The sequence below is a fragment of the Apodemus sylvaticus genome, chromosome 5 (assembly GCF_947179515.1).
Source record: "Apodemus sylvaticus chromosome 5, mApoSyl1.1, whole genome shotgun sequence".
NCBI classification, from domain to species: domain Eukaryota; kingdom Metazoa; phylum Chordata; class Mammalia; order Rodentia; family Muridae; genus Apodemus; species Apodemus sylvaticus.
Window position 1 is genome coordinate 150282276 of NC_067476.1, and position 17756 is coordinate 150300031.

At 45.9% G+C, this 17756-nt stretch overlaps 1 protein-coding gene across 1 annotated transcript; it reads left to right on the plus strand.

The window, feature by feature from the left end:
- The first annotated feature begins 6172 nt into the window (after positions 1 to 6172).
- Positions 6173 to 7720, plus strand: LOC127684738 (kunitz-type serine protease inhibitor textilinin-2-like). Its single transcript, XM_052181609.1, has 2 exons — positions 6173 to 6302; positions 7473 to 7720. The coding sequence occupies exons 1-2, from the start codon at positions 6173 to 6175 to the stop codon at positions 7718 to 7720; spliced, it is 378 nt and encodes a 125-aa protein (XP_052037569.1).
- The last annotated feature ends 10036 nt before the right edge of the window (positions 7721 to 17756 follow it).

The following is a 17756-nucleotide window of genomic DNA, read 5'->3' on the forward strand; positions in this document are numbered from 1 at the left end:
CTGCCTTCTGAGAGTTAATCTGCCCAACTCAGCAAGCCAGACTGAGTGACACAGGCCTGTGATTTCAGTAACCTGGGAAACTAAGGAGAGAGGCTCTCAAGCTCAAGGCTAGCCTGGGCTACAGAGCGAGGTCAAGGCTAGCCTGGGCTACAGAGCGAGGTCAAGGCTAGCCTGGGACACTTAATAACAACTTGTCTCATATTTTAAAATAGGGTGCTGGAGAGGAGGCTAGGTGAGTAAGAGCACGTGCTGGTCCTGTATGGGTGCTCCCAGCACCTATACAGGGTACCACTCGATGTCCTATAACTCCAACTCTAAGGAGATTCCGTGTTTCTGGTCTCCTGTACTCAGATGCACCATCCCACACACACACACACACACACACACACACACACTTTCAAATAATAAAAATAAATTTCTAATAATTTATAAAAGGAATAAAGATAAAAGGAATGCTGGGGTTATAGATCCATACTAGTAGAGCACTTGCCTTGGGGTCAATCCCAGGTCTTCAAAAGAAGAGCAATGAGGAGTTTGACTCCCATCCTGCCTCCCCGTTACCCTGCCTTCTCTTCACTGAAATCTGAGCCGGTTAGTAGAAGAGGCAGATACTTACTCTCTTGGAAGCATGGAGTGAGGCACCTCCAAACTCCTTCCCACTGACCCCTCAACAAGATGTAAACAGCAAGACATTAGCCTCTATTCTCTACCTGTGGGGTCAGAGTGAAATGCCTTTGTATTAAATTCATCGCGCGTGCATGCACACGCACATATACACACACTCCCACACACAAACCTTAAAACAACAAGCTATACCCTCTCCAGTTCACTATACCCAGAACCCAGTTCAAGTGTGGCATGAAAGTTCCTGTCTGTAACTCCAGGTCCTGAGGATCTGACACATATACAGGCAAAACACAGACATACATACAGGCAAAGCCCCAATGCACATGAAATAAAAATAAATTTTTAAATAAAAATAAAACCCAAAAAACAAACAAAACTAAGGCAGTAAAACACAGATGTTTTAGAACATAATCCTTTCTATGAAAGATTTAAGCCCTTAGACTTCCCAAATCTATATAAATTTTGCAGAAATTTTTAAATACCATTTTTCCAGGAGAAAGGGACTCCCTCTTGAGTTCTCAGACTTTAGACTCCTTCCCCCTTTGGGCTTTGTCATTTCTTCTCTGATTCTTTTCTATCATACTATTTCTTTCTTTCTTTCTTTCTTTCTTTCTTTCTTTCTTTCTTTCTTTCTTTTTTATTTTTTGGGTTTTTTTCAAGACAGGGTTTCTCTGTGTATCCCTTGCTGTCCTGGAACTCACTCTGTAGACCAGGCTGGCTTCGAACTCAGAAATCCGCCTGCCTCTGCCTCCCAGAGTGCTGGGATTATAGGTATCATACTATTTCTAAGTGTGATCTGGGGAGCTGTGCATCCAAAGAGGTGTTCAGGGACTGTGGCTCCGTGAGTAAGAATGCTTGCTGATCTGTCACGAATACATGAGTTCAAGTGCACATTAGCCATTGTGGAGAAAACACATACATCAGTGGCCTCCACATTAGTGTGTGTGCAACCATCTTTTTCCTTGCTGCCACTTTCTCTCCAGATAAGCTTAGCTCTGCACAGGCGTTCACAATTCCCTTTCCACAAATGCATGAAAAGATTCTATATCCTACTGCACAGATTACTGCTCATCCATGTTCATGGCTGCACTGGCCACAATTATCCAGGAAATAAAAGCAGCTTTAGATGTCTATCAATGAATAATTGGAAAAAAATATACGTTTTCACATTGACACAATAGAACATTATTTGGCTGTTAAAGAAAACAAAATTGTGATGTTTCTTAGGTAAATGGGTAGAGCTGGAAGCAATAGTTCTAGGTGAGGTAACTCAGGCTCAAACAGACAAAAATGGCTTCTTTTCGTCCATGTGTGGATTTTAGCTTTGAATTTTCAGACATGTGTGCTTCATTCAGAATACCCACAGAGGTCAGGAGATTAGTAAGGAGTCATGGTGAGGGGAGCTTTCAAGAGACGGGAGCTAGAACACAGTGGGCTAAAGGGCTAAGGGGAAAGCTGGAACAGGAGAGTCACATGGGGCAGGAAATGGGAGGGCACAGTAGGCAAGGAAATACAAACAGAAATAACTAACACCAACGACTTTTTTAAAAAGTCCTGTGGAAACTTACTATTGTAGAAGCCTCCTAAGTACAAACAAGCCCATGCAAAGAGTTTAAGTGGAATCACACTATAACGGGGTGACAGTGCCCCTTCTAGACACTAGAAACTAACAAATAGGAAGCCTGGTGCCAGGAGTGTATTATTTCATGCAGAGTTGTTGATCAGCGAGGTCCCCAAACATCACAGACCGTTGCCAGCACTTTTTTAAAATCCTCCAGACCTTGGCTCTGCCACTGATGATAGCACACAACTTTAGTCATAGACCTGGAGAAATCAGGCTTGCACTCACCTGGAAGATTCATCCCTAATGACTAGCTTTCATAACTCTAGAAAGTGATGTACACATTAATGAGAGAGAAACATAATCATTGGTCTCACCCAGCTATGAACCCTACAGCTGCAGATCCTGCAGCTGTAAACCCTGTAGCTGTGAACTCTGCAGCTATGAACCCTACAGCTGTGAATACAATAGCTGTGAACCCTGTAGCTGTGAACCCTGCAGCTGTGAACCCTGTACCTGTGAAACCTACAGCTGCAGACCCTGCAGCTACAGACCCTGCAGCAGCAACCCCTGCAGCTGTGACCCCTGCAACTGTGAACCCTGCACCTGTGAACCCTGCACCTGTGAAACCTGCACTTGTGAAACCTATAGCTGCAGACCCTGCAGCTGTGAACCCTGCAGCTGAGAACCCTGAAGCTGTGAACCTTACGAGCTACAACAATGAACAGCCTGACAAGACATGCCTATGGGAACAATAGTGGTGCAGATGTCAAGGGAGTAATCACCCACTCTCTGATTTGATTTTAGGTGTGCTCTACAAGATAAAACCCTCCAGCTGGTTCTTTGGATAATCTGAAGGTTTTGCCCTGGAGTGAAGCAGATCTTCATTTCTAATATGGAAAGGTGTACTGGCTGGTTTTGTGTGTTCACGAGATACAGCTGTGAGACATTTTCTCAGTTAGTGATCAAGGGTGGGAGGGCCCCTTGTGGGTGGTGCCATCCCTGGGCTGGTAGTCCTGCATTCTATAAGAAAGCAAGCTGAGCAAGCCAAGGGAAGCAAGACAGTAAGAAACATCCCTCCATGGCCTCTGCATCAGCTCCTGCTTCCTGACCTGCTTGAGTTCCAGTCCTGACTTCCTTTGATGATAAACAGCAGCATGGACGTGTAAGCTGAATAAACCCTTTCCTCCCCAGCTTGCTTCTTGGTCATGATGTTTGTGCAGGAATAGAAACCCTGACTAAGACAAAAAGTGGCCTGAAACAATCATTTCACACTTATATCCCTGCCTTCCTTTCATCTGTTAATCACTACTTGCTATAAGTGACTAATTGAGTACTACAGAGACTTATCACATCCTTTATCCTTTACAGTTGCACAAGGTCAGTCATGGCAGGCAAAGACAGGACCTCCTATTTTGTTTAACCATATGAGCAGGCCTCACTCTCTTCTCTCAATTCAGTGGAGTCATTTTGACCTTTCTTAGTGGAAGTTAGCCTAAACTGTATACAAGAAATACTACACAAATGGAGGTATCCTAACCCTCTTCCAGAGGACCAAGGTTGATTCCCAGAACCACATGGCAGCTCACAACCATCTGCAACTCTAGTCCCAGGGCATCCAAAGCCATCTCCTGGCCTTTGTAGGCATCGGGCACACAGGCAGTATAGACATGCATGCAGGCAAAACACCCATGCACATAAAATAGAGTATTTTAAAGGTTTGATTTATATTAATTCTATATATACGTATATAATTAATATGTATGGGGGTGGTGTGTTCAAGCGAGTACAGGTGTCTGAGACATTGGATGCTCCAGGAATATGGAGTTAAAAGCAGTTCTGAGCCATCTCATGTGGGTGCTGGGAACTGAATGCAGATCCTCTGCAAGAGCAGTATGCACTCTTAACTCCAAGCCATCTCTTCAACCCCCTTAAAAATGCTTTCTTTTTAATTCAATCTCATCTGTCCAGAAGGTCTGTCTGCTATCAAGAAAGTAGTAACAAGGGCTGGAAAGATGGCTTAGCGGTTAAGAGCACCAACTGCTCTTCCAAAGGTTGTGAGTTCAAATCCCCACAACCACATGAGGGCTCACAACCATCTCATAATGAGATCTGATGCCCTCTTCTGGTATCTGAAGACGGCTACAGCGAGCAAGCAAGCAGGGCTGGAGCGAGAAGAAAAAGTGTCTGAAGACAGCTACAGTGTACTTACATATAATAGATAAATAGATCTTTAAAAAAAAAAAGAAAGTAGAAACAACAAAGCTTCTAACAGAGCAAAGGAAGAGGAAGACTTGCTCACTGCTGGTGGAAATACAAACTGGTGTGGCCGCTATGGAAATCCTTAAAGCATTTCCTCAAAAACACAAAAACAAAAACTGAGAATAAAAGCACCAAATGCTCCAGCTGTGCCACCATAGAGACATCTGCACAGTCATGTCTATTGTTTGTGATTCACAAGACTAGGAAATGAAACAGCCTTGTGCGTCTGCAAACAGACAAACAGATGAAGAAAATTTAATACACGGGATGGTGAGGAATTGCTTTAATCCCAACACTGGGGAAGCATTGGCAGGCAGATCTCTGTGAAGTCGAGGCCAGCCTGGTCTACGTAAGGAGTTCCAGGGCAGCCTGGGCTATGTAAAGAGACCCTGTCTCAAGAGAAAAGAAAAGAAAAGAAAAGAAAAGAAAAGAAAAGAAAAAAGAAAGAGGGAGGGAAGGGAAGGGGAGGGGAGGGGAGGGGAGCAGAGGGGAAGGGAAGGGAAGGGAGGGGAAGGGAGGGGAGGGAAGGGAGGGGAAGGGAAGGGAAGGGAAGGGAGGGGAAGGGAGGGGAAGGGAAGGGACGGGAAGGGAAGGGGAGGGAGGGGAAGGGAGGGGAAGGGAAGGGAAGGGAAGGGAGGGGAAGGGAGAGGAGGGGAGGGGAAGGGAAGGGAAGGGAAGGGAGGGGAAGGGAGAGGAGGGGAGGGGAGGGGAAGGGAAGGGAGGGGAAGGGAAGGGAGGGGAAGGGAAGGGAAGGGAAGGGAAGGGAGGGGAAGGGAGGGGAAGGGAGGGGAAGGGAAGGGGAGGGGAGGGAGGGGAAGGGAGAGGAGGGGAAGGGAAGGGCAGGGAAGGGCAGGGAGGGGAGGGGAGGGGAAGGGAAGGGAGGGGAAGGGAAGGGGAGGGAAGGGAAGGGAAGGGAGGGGAAGGGAGGGGAGGGGAAGGGAAGGGAAGGGAGGGGAAGGGAAGGGGAGGGGAGGGAAGGGAAGGGAGGGGAAGGGGAAGGGAGGGGAGGGGAAGGGAGGGGAAGGAAATATGTGTACACAGCAGAGTTTCATGTACCAGTTCAAAAATGAGGTCATGCCCTTTGCAGGAAATGGATGAAAGTGGAAGTTACTATCTCGGGCAACGTATTCCACACTCAGCCTCAAGACTCCTAAGTACAAATATGACATAGCTGTTCTTAGAAAAGATTTACCTTCTAGATATGTGGGTACTTGTATAAGGAGAAACAGGCTGTAAAACCTGAGAGGGAAAAGGTGACATCAGAGAAAGAAGAGTCATGGGACAGGTGTGGTGTGAAGGCAGGAGGGTTGATGGAGGCAGAAAGGGGTGGAGAGAAGTGGGGGGAGGGGAGGGAGCGGGGAGGACAACAAAAGCGAGTATGAAAATTCTATGATGGAACCCATTGTTTTCTGTACGCGTTCTTAAAACAAGGAGAAGAAATGTGTTGACAGTTTACATTCTACACAGTTTTAACCCATAGATGAAGAGAGAGAAAGAGGTGGGGTTCCCCCTCAGGGCTCCGTCAAACATGGTCTTTGAAACTCCATGGCTGGGTACCCAAGCACTAACTGTCCTGCTCACTACACTGATTCTGGCTCCACCAGGCCCTGAGGAAATTAAATTCAAGTATAGGTTCAATGTCTCAGAGAGCCTGAAACTCCGCCTCCAAGACAGAGCACGTCAGAGTAGCCTGGGTCTCTCCCGTCTGCTGCCAGAAGCAGCATGGAGGGTCCAGGGATCCACCTTGCCCTGTGGCTTCTAACATTTACCATGCTCCTGCCGATGCTTTCTAGTGAGGTAGCGTTTCCTCCCGGAATCAAAAGACAACTCTGTGAAAGCGGGCATCTTGGAGGTAAACAAAAATGGTGAAGGAGAAGGAAATCTGGGTAATCTGGACGGTATGGCGGACGGCCAATGCCAAACCCTCCTTTCTATCAAACTCTATGGGTTGGGGCTTCTGATTATATTGATTTCCCAGGATAGGTTGAAAAAAGAGGAAAAAAAGAAAAGTAGAACCAACTTAAGTAACAAAATGAGATTGAGAGTCATAAAGATTGGATTGATATTGCGGGTATTCAAGAAATCCTTCCTGTGTGTGTGTGTGTGTGTGTGTGTGTGTGTGCGTGTTATGAGTTTCATTTCTATTCAATACATAATCATAGGAACACTATGTTACCTACCTTGAATTCAGAAGGTTCAAGGACGTCCTATACAGCCCTGTGCAACTTTTTAAATTTGAATTCTAATGGGCACTTTGGGAAAACTCAGAGTGGAGGAAGGAAAATCCCAATCATGGAAAGGGCTATGGACATCGTGAAAAGCAACATTAACTCTCTTTGTCTCCTACATGGCCGCCATGGCTCCTGCTGGAACCCATGTATATGCTGACAGCGAAAAGAAGTGAGTCTGGGGGTGTGAACAAAGAGAAGCAGGAGGCGGGAGGACGGTAGAGACGTGAAGAGAAAGGAGACTGACAGATCTGGCAGCAGAAGCCTAGCCTTCAGGAGTAGATGTGCAAAGTGGGAAGGCTTTTTAACAAATGTGCTCTGATGAGGAGGAACGGGACTAAAGGAAGGGTTCCCATGGATGAGGACCTATAAGCACCGAGTTAGATGCCTGCTTGGGTTCTGATAGGTGAGGACCTACAGGCACCGAGTTAGATGCCTGCTTGAGTTACCATGGTTGAGGACGTACAGGCACCGAGTTAGAGTCTTGTTTGCAGAGCTGAGGAATGTACGTAGAGACTCTGGAAGTGGGATGCTTAATGTGGATAAGGAATATTGGGGAAGATGGAGAGTGTCCTTCTCTAAGTATCCTCTGTAACAAACCCAGTCTATAGCCCAGGTTCACTGTCCTATGGCACATATAGGACAAAGTTTATGCTCCAGGGATTATAACTTGCTCCCCAATGATAAAATCAGATTTATAGAGGAGCAGAGGAGAGCATTAGCAGTCTGAGTCTGTAGAGGAGAGTGATAACTCTTTTAGTAAGAGGATCTAAACCTGAGCTTCTTCTCAACAGTAATATGCAACCAGCCGGTCAAGAGAGGCACCTGCCAGTACAAGTTCTACAGATACTACTTCAACCCAGAAACGGCCTTATGTGAGCCCTTCATCTTCACTGGCTGTGGGGGCAACAGAAACAACTTTAAATCCAAATACCTCTGTGAAGTCCGCTGCATTGACGTAGAGGTAAGCAAGCTCTTGGTGCCTCACTCCACCTTTACAGATACTACGTGGTTGGAATCAACATTTTACAGGCAACTCTAGAAAGAGGCTAGCAGGAAATGAGTGAGGAATCAATACATTACTTCCATGTACAGATGTGTGGATCTTAAATTCCAGTGACCTGTGTTGTCTCCAAGCTGAAAAGTAAACCCTAGCCAACCATGGTGGCTTACTTGTGTAATCCCAGCATTCAGGAATCTGAGGCTAACCTGGACTATGTAATGAGTACCAGGCCAACTTAGGTTACATTTTAAAAAAAAATTAAAATAAGAAAGGAAATGTGGAGAGGAGCTGGGAAAGGAGATAAGCATTATTATCAAACACATCATACAAAACCTTCAAAAGACTCATAGGGGTGTGTGTGTGTGTGTGTATGTGTATGTGTGTGTGTGTGTGTTTGATTTCTTGGAAAGACATAGAGGAACAGGTCCTTACTCTCCACCCAGTATCTAACTTCTTTGGCAGTGGCCTGGGTCTTTGAGAGCCTCGTAGGTTGCTGTTTGGTGGTCAGGAAAAGCTCCTAGAGCATCCAGAGAGTGGGGAAGATCCCAGTCACAGTACAATACCTGCCATAACTGTCTAAACAGAGGATTCAATCTGCATATTCCCACAATATAGCATTACGTCCATTTATTGATAGGAAAAAAGTCTATGCAATAGACAGCTGTGAAACTCAGGTGATACCTTAAGAACCAGTTGATTGGGTCCTTTTAACTATACCAATGACCATAACAATCGCAAATTTTATTCATTAACAGAAGGACTAACTAAAACCCAGGAAATCTGTAAGCGAAGGATCAGAGGAGTGGCGCGCTGGGCTTATGCAGAATGAATAAAGTTGAAACTTCTGACAACATTTAGAATTCAAGATTCTTGTTCATTTCCTTGCCTGGGTTTACCTTTCACACTGGTCAGCTGTATGCAATTTTAATTGTTTTCCTGAGATTCAGTCCTAGTATGAACTCAAACATTACTCCCATCCAAGATGCTTCCAACGTAAGCTACATATAAGACCATTTGTGGGCACCAGCCTCTTCCTTCATGAGTCAATCCCCGTGGTGTCTTTCCTCTCATTCTGGCATTGTTTCCACCAAAATAACTGTCATTTGGTTCCCTCAAACATGTTTGTGTTCTGGGGACGTGTCTCTGGCAACCCAGTTGGCAGAACTATAGAAGCCATGACATTGCATCTGGGAGCTCTGATTACTCAAATTCTTGTCAACAGTGGAGCCTCACAAAGGAACCTATCCACATGAGCCAGTGTCTTAGTGTTTGTACACACTGACTGGACCTGTGGCCCCATAAGAGTCAGCCTGTGATGATTCCAGCTCAGTTCAAACACTAGCAACCACAGACCCTGGGTTATGGGTGCAGCTTGGGGAAGCCCTTGGGAAGGGGAACAAACAATGTATTAGAGGCCTTAGTATTTGTACTCCCTCTCCCAAGGGATTACTATGATTCAGGATGATGAGGGCAAAGAAAATAAGAAGATTCCAGTAGCCCCTAAATCCTGGGTCACCAAGTCCAGCATCCCATACTGTGCTGTGTCAAATATAACTTTCTTCTCCAGCCTGACACCATAGAGTTGATTTACCTGGCACCATTAGTGGAAGTCTGGAATGGTTTCCTCCTTCAGATTGTACAAAGACTTGGTGTTTTATAAGTATAGCTCAAGTACAACTTCTTTAAAAAAGTTTTTGAGAGCTATGTTTTATTTCAGAGAATGACTATAAGTAACATGTTTGGTAGAGACAAGGAATTCATGACCCAATTTCCTCTTAAATTTCAATAGATCCTAATTATGCTTCTTTAAAAAAAAAAAAGGCAAATGTAGTGTAGGTGCTGGTCAGATAGCTGTCAACAAAGAGCCCATTGCACGTGAAGACCTGAGTTCAATACCCAGCACACGTGTAAAAAGACTGCATGTCTATAATCCTAATACAAGGAAGGCCATAAGGCATGTGGGTTCCCCAGAGCTTTCTTGCCAACCAATCTATCCAATCAGCAAGTGTCAGGTTATGCAAGGGGCTCTATCTCAAAAACTAAGATAGAGCAAGATCAAGAAAGGCTCTCAGCATCAGCCTCTAGCCCCAACACACTAATAATTAATTAATAGATGCAATGACAAGTTAACTTAAAATTAAATGCTGAGGGCTTGGATGGAAGTTCACTCACAGGGCATGAGTTCTAGCCCAAGAATCCATGTAAAAGTCTGAGCATGCTGGCACATGGGCACATGGTTATGGGGAGGCAGAGACAGGTACATCAGGCAACCTCACTTTAATCAGTGAGCTCCAGGGTCCAGGGAAAGCCCCTAAAACAAGGCAGCTGAGAGTCTCACTTAGGGTTTGCATTGCTGTGAAGAGACACCTTACAGCTTAAGAGGTTCAGTCCATTATCATCAAGGCAGAGCATGGCAGCATCCAGGCAGGCGTGGTGCAGGCAGAGCCGAGAGTTCTACATCTTCATCTGACACTGGCTCCCAGGCAGCTAGGACAAGGGTCTTAAAGCCTACGCCCACAATGAGTGACACATCTACTCCAACAAGGCCACACCTCCTAATAGTGCCACTCCCTGGACCAAGCATATTCAAGCCACCACACTGAACATGATGACGCGAGCTTTTAATCCCGGTCCTAGGGAGACAGAAGCAAGAAGATATCTGTGAGTTCAAGGCCAGCCTGGTATCTATATAGCCCAAGATAGCTAGGGCTGTATAGAAAGAACCTTTCTCAAGAGGACAAGGAGGAGGAGGAGGAAGAGGAGGAGGAGAACCACCATGACAACCTGGTGGACTGCTCCTGAGGCATAACATTCCCCCAAGGTTGATTCTGACCTCTACATACACATGTGTATGTGTGTGCATGTACACACAAACACATACACAAGAACATGAATACATGCCTACAGATGCATATCTATACACAAAATACATATAGGACAAATTCTCAAAAGGCTCTACCCAGGGGCTGAAGAGGATGGCTCAGTGGTTAAGAGCAATTGCTATTCTTCCAGAGAACCTATGTTCAATTCCTAGTGTCCACATATTTCACATAAAACAGACTTACAGCTGTTTCAGGGGATCTGGCCTCTGAGGACACCCAGGGTACATGTGGTACACAGGCATCCATGTGGGCAAAACCCTCACATCTATAAAATAAATCTTTTTAAAATGTAAATGCTCTGTATACCCATAATGGTGCATGGTGGCATGCCTCTTTCCTTCCTGGTAGCAGCCAGTTTCCTTTCATGAAATTCACAGCTTCCTCTTTTTATGGCACCTGGCTGTGGGGCTACATGCACCTTTTTGTTGCAACAGAAGATAGAAAAGCAACATTCCCAGTGGTTAGCACCTTCGGGACACCACAGCAGGGGGCACCGGCTCCTTTAAGACCAAGGCTCCCACCCCCATCCAACATCTGGCAGTGGCTGGGGTCATCTTTGGTCACCAAAGAAAGAACCACTGGCATCCAGTGGTGAGGCCACAAATGCAGCTGAATGTCCCGTCACATAAGGAGCAAACACACACAAACAATTACCTCAAACAAAACAGTGATGGGACCGGAGAGCTGACTCAGTGCTCAAGAGTGCCTGGTGCTCTTCCAGAGGATGCCAGTTATGCTGCTGGCGTACACATGAGGTGACTCACAGCTGCAAGGGATAACCTTCTTCTGGCCTCTTCAGGCACCTGAACACACATTATACACATAATACACACACACATACACATACAAACACAAACACGAATAATAAACTATATTAATAAGACCGAAGTTGAGAAGTCCTCCATCAGTCATATATTTTCCCTCTCTCAGGAAATCCTAATCTTGAGAGAATGAGTTCCCAGCCTAGGTGACAAGCTTCCCACCTCTAAACCCTCCGCAGTGTCATAGATCCCAGCAGTGGGGCCACATCTCTCCATGAGTCACAGCAGCCCCAATGTATGCCATTTGTTTTGCTTCATTTTGTTGTTAAGGCCAATTAGGATTACTTTTGCTGTGAAGAGACACCACGACCAAGGCAATTTATTAAAAAACAAACAAACAAACAAACAAACAAACAAAACCAGCATTTAATTTCGGACTACTTACAATTTCAGAGGGTGAGCCCATGCCCACGGCAGCGAGCATGGCTGCGGGCGGGCGGGCGGGCGGGCGGGCGTGTTGCTGGAGCAGTAGCTGAGAGCTCTGCATCCCGAGACACAAGCATGAAGCAGGCAGAGAGCTAACTAGGAAAGATAGGCGCTTTTGAAACCTCTGAGCCCATCCCCAGTGACCTGCCTCCTCCAGCAAGGCTGCACTTCCCTATCTTCCCAAACAGTTCCACTAACTTTGGATCAAACATTCAGATGCATGAGCCTATGGAGAGTACTCTTGTTCAAACCACCACAATCCATTCCTGTTTGGTTTTTTGCTGTTGCTGGATTTTTTTTTTAAATTTGTTTTCATTCTCGATACAGAGTCCCTGCCTTAAACTTCCTCTATGTTGAAGTCCAGGAGTCACCTCACAAACCCCACGCACACTGATCTCAATTTATGGTTTATTGAATGCACACCTTCAGACTGATTGAATTTTTCGATGTCATAATGGCTAAAACCTCAAAAACCATGATGAGCTCATAAGCAAGTGCTGGAAGTGCTGCCTAGTGGTCAGCCCCCCCCCCCCTGACTCAAGCCATCATAGACGTAACAGTTCATTTCGACCTTTAATTTGATGGGTCCTACATGAAGCTTATAGTTGTGGGATTTCTTAATATTAAGAACAAGCCAGGCGGTGGTGGTGCACACTTTTGATCCCAGCACTTGGGAGGCAGAGGCAGATAGATTTCTGAGTTCGAGGCCAGCCTGGTATACAGAGTGAGTTCCAGGACAGCCAGGACTATACAGAGAAACCCTGTCTCGAAAAATTAAAAAAATAAAAAAAAAATTTAAAAAGCTTTTATTTAAAGGAAAAATAGTAAAACACAGAGACTATTAAAATTAAAAGTGGAAAGATGCAACCTACAATATGGCCTCAGTAGAACAGAATAATTTAATTATGATTGAAAGTTCTATGTATCGGGCTGGAGAGATGGCTCAGCAATTAAGAGCACTGACCGCTCTTCCGAAGGTCCTGAGTTCAACAATTCCCAGCAAGGACATGGTGGCTCACAACCAACTGTAATAGGATCTGATGCCCTCTTCTGGTATGTTCGAAGACAGCTGCAATGTACTCGTATAAATAAAATGAATAAATCTTTAAAAGAAAAAGAAAATACTATGTATCAAGAAATATCAATAATAACTTATTCATAATCCAAAAACTATTGCAGAAAGAATGTAGACTTTGTTATCTAATGAGCCAATTGACTTCACTGAAATGTGATAGAAGTCTTTGAACCATTTGGATCTGATTTTTTTGTTGTTGTTGTTTTTTTCAAGACAGGGTTTCTCTGTATAGCCCTGGCTGTTCTGGGATTCACTCTGTAGACCAGTCTGGCCTTGAACTCAGAAATCTGCCTGCCTCTGCTTCCCAGAGTACTAGGATTACAGGCGTGTGCCACCACCGCCCAGAGAACCATTTGGATCTTAGCAAGCCAGGATGTGGTGGTTTGAATGAGAATGATCCCCCTAAGTGCCGGTCTGTGTACCAGAGGCCATCTGCGGAGATCTCAGGCAAAGGGGAAAGAGCAGGAGCAAGTGGAGAAGTGACCTGCAGGAGCCGAGCCAGTGAGCCAGCGGAGGGCTGGCTAGCTAGCAGAGTGCAGGGGAGCTTCTGGTGGCAAAAGCTTCAGAAGAGCCTTCTCTTCCCAGGCAGTGTTACAGCTCTTATGACAGATGCTCTCAGACAATGGAGTAATTCTCATGCACCTTCATTCCTTCTGGATAGGATCTTATACAGTTTTGGGGTGGGTTGGGATCTAACAGCAGGTGCTTCCTGTTGGCTTGGTCTGAGATGTTAGGATTGCCTCATCTACATGTGGAGGGGTTTGGGGGCGCTGCCCCTATGTGACTGATGTCTGTGATTCTCTTTATGGGGGGCTGTGACTATGTGACAGGGGCCTGGTTTCAGGAGCAGGAAGCTCTTACCATTGTCTCTTCTGGGTCCCCAGGGCTTCAAGACCTGCTTGACCTTACCAGGTTCCCTCTCGTGGTTCACTGCCCCACACATAAGCTCATGTGTCTGAATGCTTCGTTCCCAGTTGGTGGAAATGTTTGGGAAGGATTAGGAGGTGTGGCCTTGTTGGAAAAGGTGTGTCACTGGGGGTGGGCTCTGGAGTTTCAAAAGCCCAAGCCAGCCCCAGTTAGCTTGTGATCAAACAGGGGCTCTCAGTTGCTGCTCAGGTGCCACATATGCTTCCCAGTGCCATGCTCCCCACCATGATGGTCACAAACTCTAACCCTCTAGCTCTAACCATGAGCTCACAAATTAAATCCTCTCTTTTACAAGTATTTGGCCATGGTGTCTCTTCACGGCATAGGAAAGTAACTAAGACACAGGACAAGCAGTAACCACGGAGTTGCAGGTTCTTGTTAAATATAAACACTTACACGTGTAAGGAATAAAATCCCTTTACAGTTAAAACACAGGTCCAGCTATGACACAGTGTCAAGTGACAAAAGCCTTTGCAAGAACACCAATAGCCTCATGCCCCCTAGGTTGTCTACCCAGGCCAAAATTCACAGGAATGCTGTTGTGGTTTGAATACAGTTTGCATGGCCCCAGAGGTTTCTTTCTCATGCTGCAGTTTTACCCCCATTAAGACAAACTTGAAACTTCATCTGACTGTAGTGCTTTGAGCTTTTGGAAGGCGGGTAGGATTTGGAGAAGAACAGAGATCCCTTCATCTGATTCTTGTGCTCCTGTAAGAAAAGGGAATAAAGCAGGCATGGTGTCATACCCCTCTTGGCACTCAGGAGGCAGAGACAAGTGCATCTCTTAGTTTGAAGCCAGCCTGGCCTACAGAGTGAACTGTAAGACAGCCATGGGTGAAAAAAACAAAACTTGTCTTTAAGAAAGAAAAATAATGTTTAGCCAGGAGGTAGTGGCCTCTAACCTGAGCCCTTGGGAGGCAGGGACAGGTGGATCTCTGAGTTCAAGGCCAGCCTGGTCTCCAAAACAAATTCCAGGACAACTAGGGCTACACAGAGAAACTCTATGTCAAAACAGAAGAAGAAAGGGGAATGACCAGACATGTAAGTGCACACTTTGTCCACTGCTGATGTTCTGTGACACATCAGCATTCTACCCGCAAAACAACCGTAAGATGGGGCCCCTTGATCATAAACTGCTAGAACCTAGAGCCAAAGTAAGCTTCTTTCCATAAAGTAGGAAAATCCTGATGGAAAGTAGCCTGCATCAGGTATGTGACTGCAGCAATGAAAAATGAACTAATCCCTGAGGTGGGGACTCCTTGTTTCTTTGGAAAGTTAGTTATGTCAAACGATTTCTTTCCCCAAGGCAGACACAGGTGAAAAGATGTTTGGATATAGCAGACACATGAAAGGACGCTTGATGAAGGAGTGTAAATGTGACCCACAGACAGCGGGAGACGAGCACTGGGCACTGGGTTTGGTTTCTTCAGCTTCGGCATTGAGAGAAGCACTCCCAAGAACTGCTCATGAGGTTCCTGCAGCCATTTGCTGCTTCCACGGCCTCGCCTCAGGCTGGTTGGCAAGCCCACCCGTTCCTTCAGGATTGAACTGTAACTGCTGGTTCATGCCTGGTGTCGGCCTGCTGAAAGGACTGGTCTGTAGCTGCCAGTTCATGTGTGGTGTCTGCCTGCCTAGAGGACTGGTCTGCAGTTGCTGAGTCGTATTTGGCGTTTGCTATGGGACTGAGCTGCTGCCAAAGAAGATTGAGTTTGCCCCCAAAGAACTATTGCTGAACAGGTCCACTTCCCCCAGATCCTAATACCTTTTCTCTTCTACCTCTGCAGGGTGGCAGGCTAGAGGAGAGGTTGACTCCTTATTAAAAGTAGATTGCAAAAAAGCTATGCCTATAAATCCCCACTCATAAATCAAGTCAAGACGGACATTCACCAGCATGTTAATGACAGATGTCCGTAGTTGAAGGTCTCCTTTGAATTTTTGCATCTTGATTGTCCCATCAATAACCATGTGTCCTTTTTCAAAAAACTGAAGAGGAGAAAGAAAGAGAAAACAGAAGAGGAGTCCCAATCCTAAATGTAAAAGCTATGAAGTTAACAAGAAAACTGGGGAAAGGAAAGCCACGGGAAGACAGGCTGAGTGGGGAGGGTTGCTAACAGACAGGTGCAAGTGCAAGTGCCAAGGCAGAGCTGTAGAGAGCACTGGCCAGGGAGCCCTGCAGGATTGGTGGCGCCTGCAAGGCACTCCCTGCCCTCCTCGCCTTCCCTCATAGGGAGAAAAATGTTTTTCTGTTCTTGATCTCGACCATTTGACCCTGTATGCTTTGTATAAGAAGCACTGAAACATGAATAACATTCCCCAAATAAATATTCCTCATCTGAAGAAACATGTCCCATCACGAAAAGAGAGGATTTAAGCTGCTATCATGCACTGGATGTGGTTCAGTAGAGAAGCAGAAACTCTGGCCTCAGTGAGCTTTTACCTTTAGGCTTCTACTGTGGCCTTTAACAGTCTGTGGCCTAGATTTCTGCTGCCCCCTGGTGGCTCTGAGACCAAAGCACCCAGCAAAGAATTTCTCCCCGGACCCCATCCCCCCCAAGGGCTTCTTCCTTCTTGGGTGTGTCAACCTGTGTGAAGCTGGTCTGTCTACACACTATTCCCTCCATAACAGATCTTGACTCAAGAACAGCTTCCCACCCTCCTCACCCTACACCCAACTTACCGTCAGTGCCACGCCCCAAGGGATAAAAGAGTGACACTTGGCACAGCAGAGAGAGGTGCTGGTGCCCCTTGGTGTTGCTGGGGGGAGGGACACAAGGGTCTCAAATGGTCAAGGAAAGGGGTACAGGGCATGAGTCACTCAGAGCCCCCACAGGGGACATCAGCAGCACACTGGAATGAAGCTGAGGGTGGGAGCCAGGGTGGCTTTTCAGTCTGATCAAAGGTTAATTTGACTCGCAAAGATGGGGAGCAGCAGGCAGGATCAGAATTCATAGGGACTGCAGAACTCAGGCTGAAGGAAGGGATCTTAAACTCCAGGGAGGAAAGCAGGAGAGAAAACAGCCTAGAGAGTGAACACTTAAGTCAGTCTCTCTCTCTCTCTCTCTCTCTCTCTCTCTCTCTCTCTCTCTCATGCGCCCCTTCATGTGTGTGCCCGTGCCTCTGTCTCTCTAGCATCTATGCCTCTGTGTGTGTGTGTGTCTGTTGTCTGTCTGTGTGTGTGTGTGTATCCCTCCATGTGTGTCTATGCCTGTCTCTGTGTGTGTATTTCTCTGTAGACATGTCTGTCCCTCCCCCCTCCGTGTGAGCGTGCCCACCCATGTGTGTGCATCTATGCCTCTGTCTCCCTCTGTGTATTTCTCTATGGGTATTTCTCTGTCTCCTCTCTCTCTCTCTCCTCTTTCATCCTTCCTCTATCCCTCCCTCCTCCCATGCCATGGCTGCAGACATAGGCTGCACAAAGACAAAACCTGAGGCTCTGAGCCACTGCTTCTCGCTGTGTCTTTGCTGACCAAAGCCCCTGGCTTATTGAATGTTTTATCGCCTGCAGCTCAAAATCTTTCAATTGATGTACTAAGAAATTCCATTCATTCTTTTATTCATTCATAGATGTATTGAGAGCAATGAAGGGAACTATTTAAGAAACTAGAATTTGGGGGCTAGTGAAATGGCTCAGTGATTATGAGCACTGGCTGCTCTTCTAGAGGTCCTGAGTTCAATTCCCAGAAACCACATAGTGGCTCACAACCATCTGGCATGCAGATGTATATGCAGGAGAATATTCATACATTAAATAAATAAAATTTTAAAAACTAGAATTCTACTGCTATGAATTTGTCCCATTTCCTTGGGGAAAATGATAGGCCAATATATATAATGTATAAATATATAAATATATAAAATGTGGGGTAAGGGGTGTGTATATGTATATGAGGGGATGTGGAGGATGGGGTATGTGGGGTGAGGGCTGTGGGGACAGGATATAAAAG

What these genes read in the sequence shown, in the direction of transcription:
- LOC127684738 (XM_052181609.1), top strand. Translation starts at nt 6,173, where the DNA reads ATGGAGGGTCCAGGGATCCACCTTGCCCTGTGGCTTCTAACATTTACC. An exon ending in TGAAAGCGGGCATCTTGGAG is followed by an intron (nt 6,303 to 7,472) that starts GTAAACAAAAAT and finishes TCTTCTCAACAG; the next exon opens with TAATATGCAACCAGCCGGTC.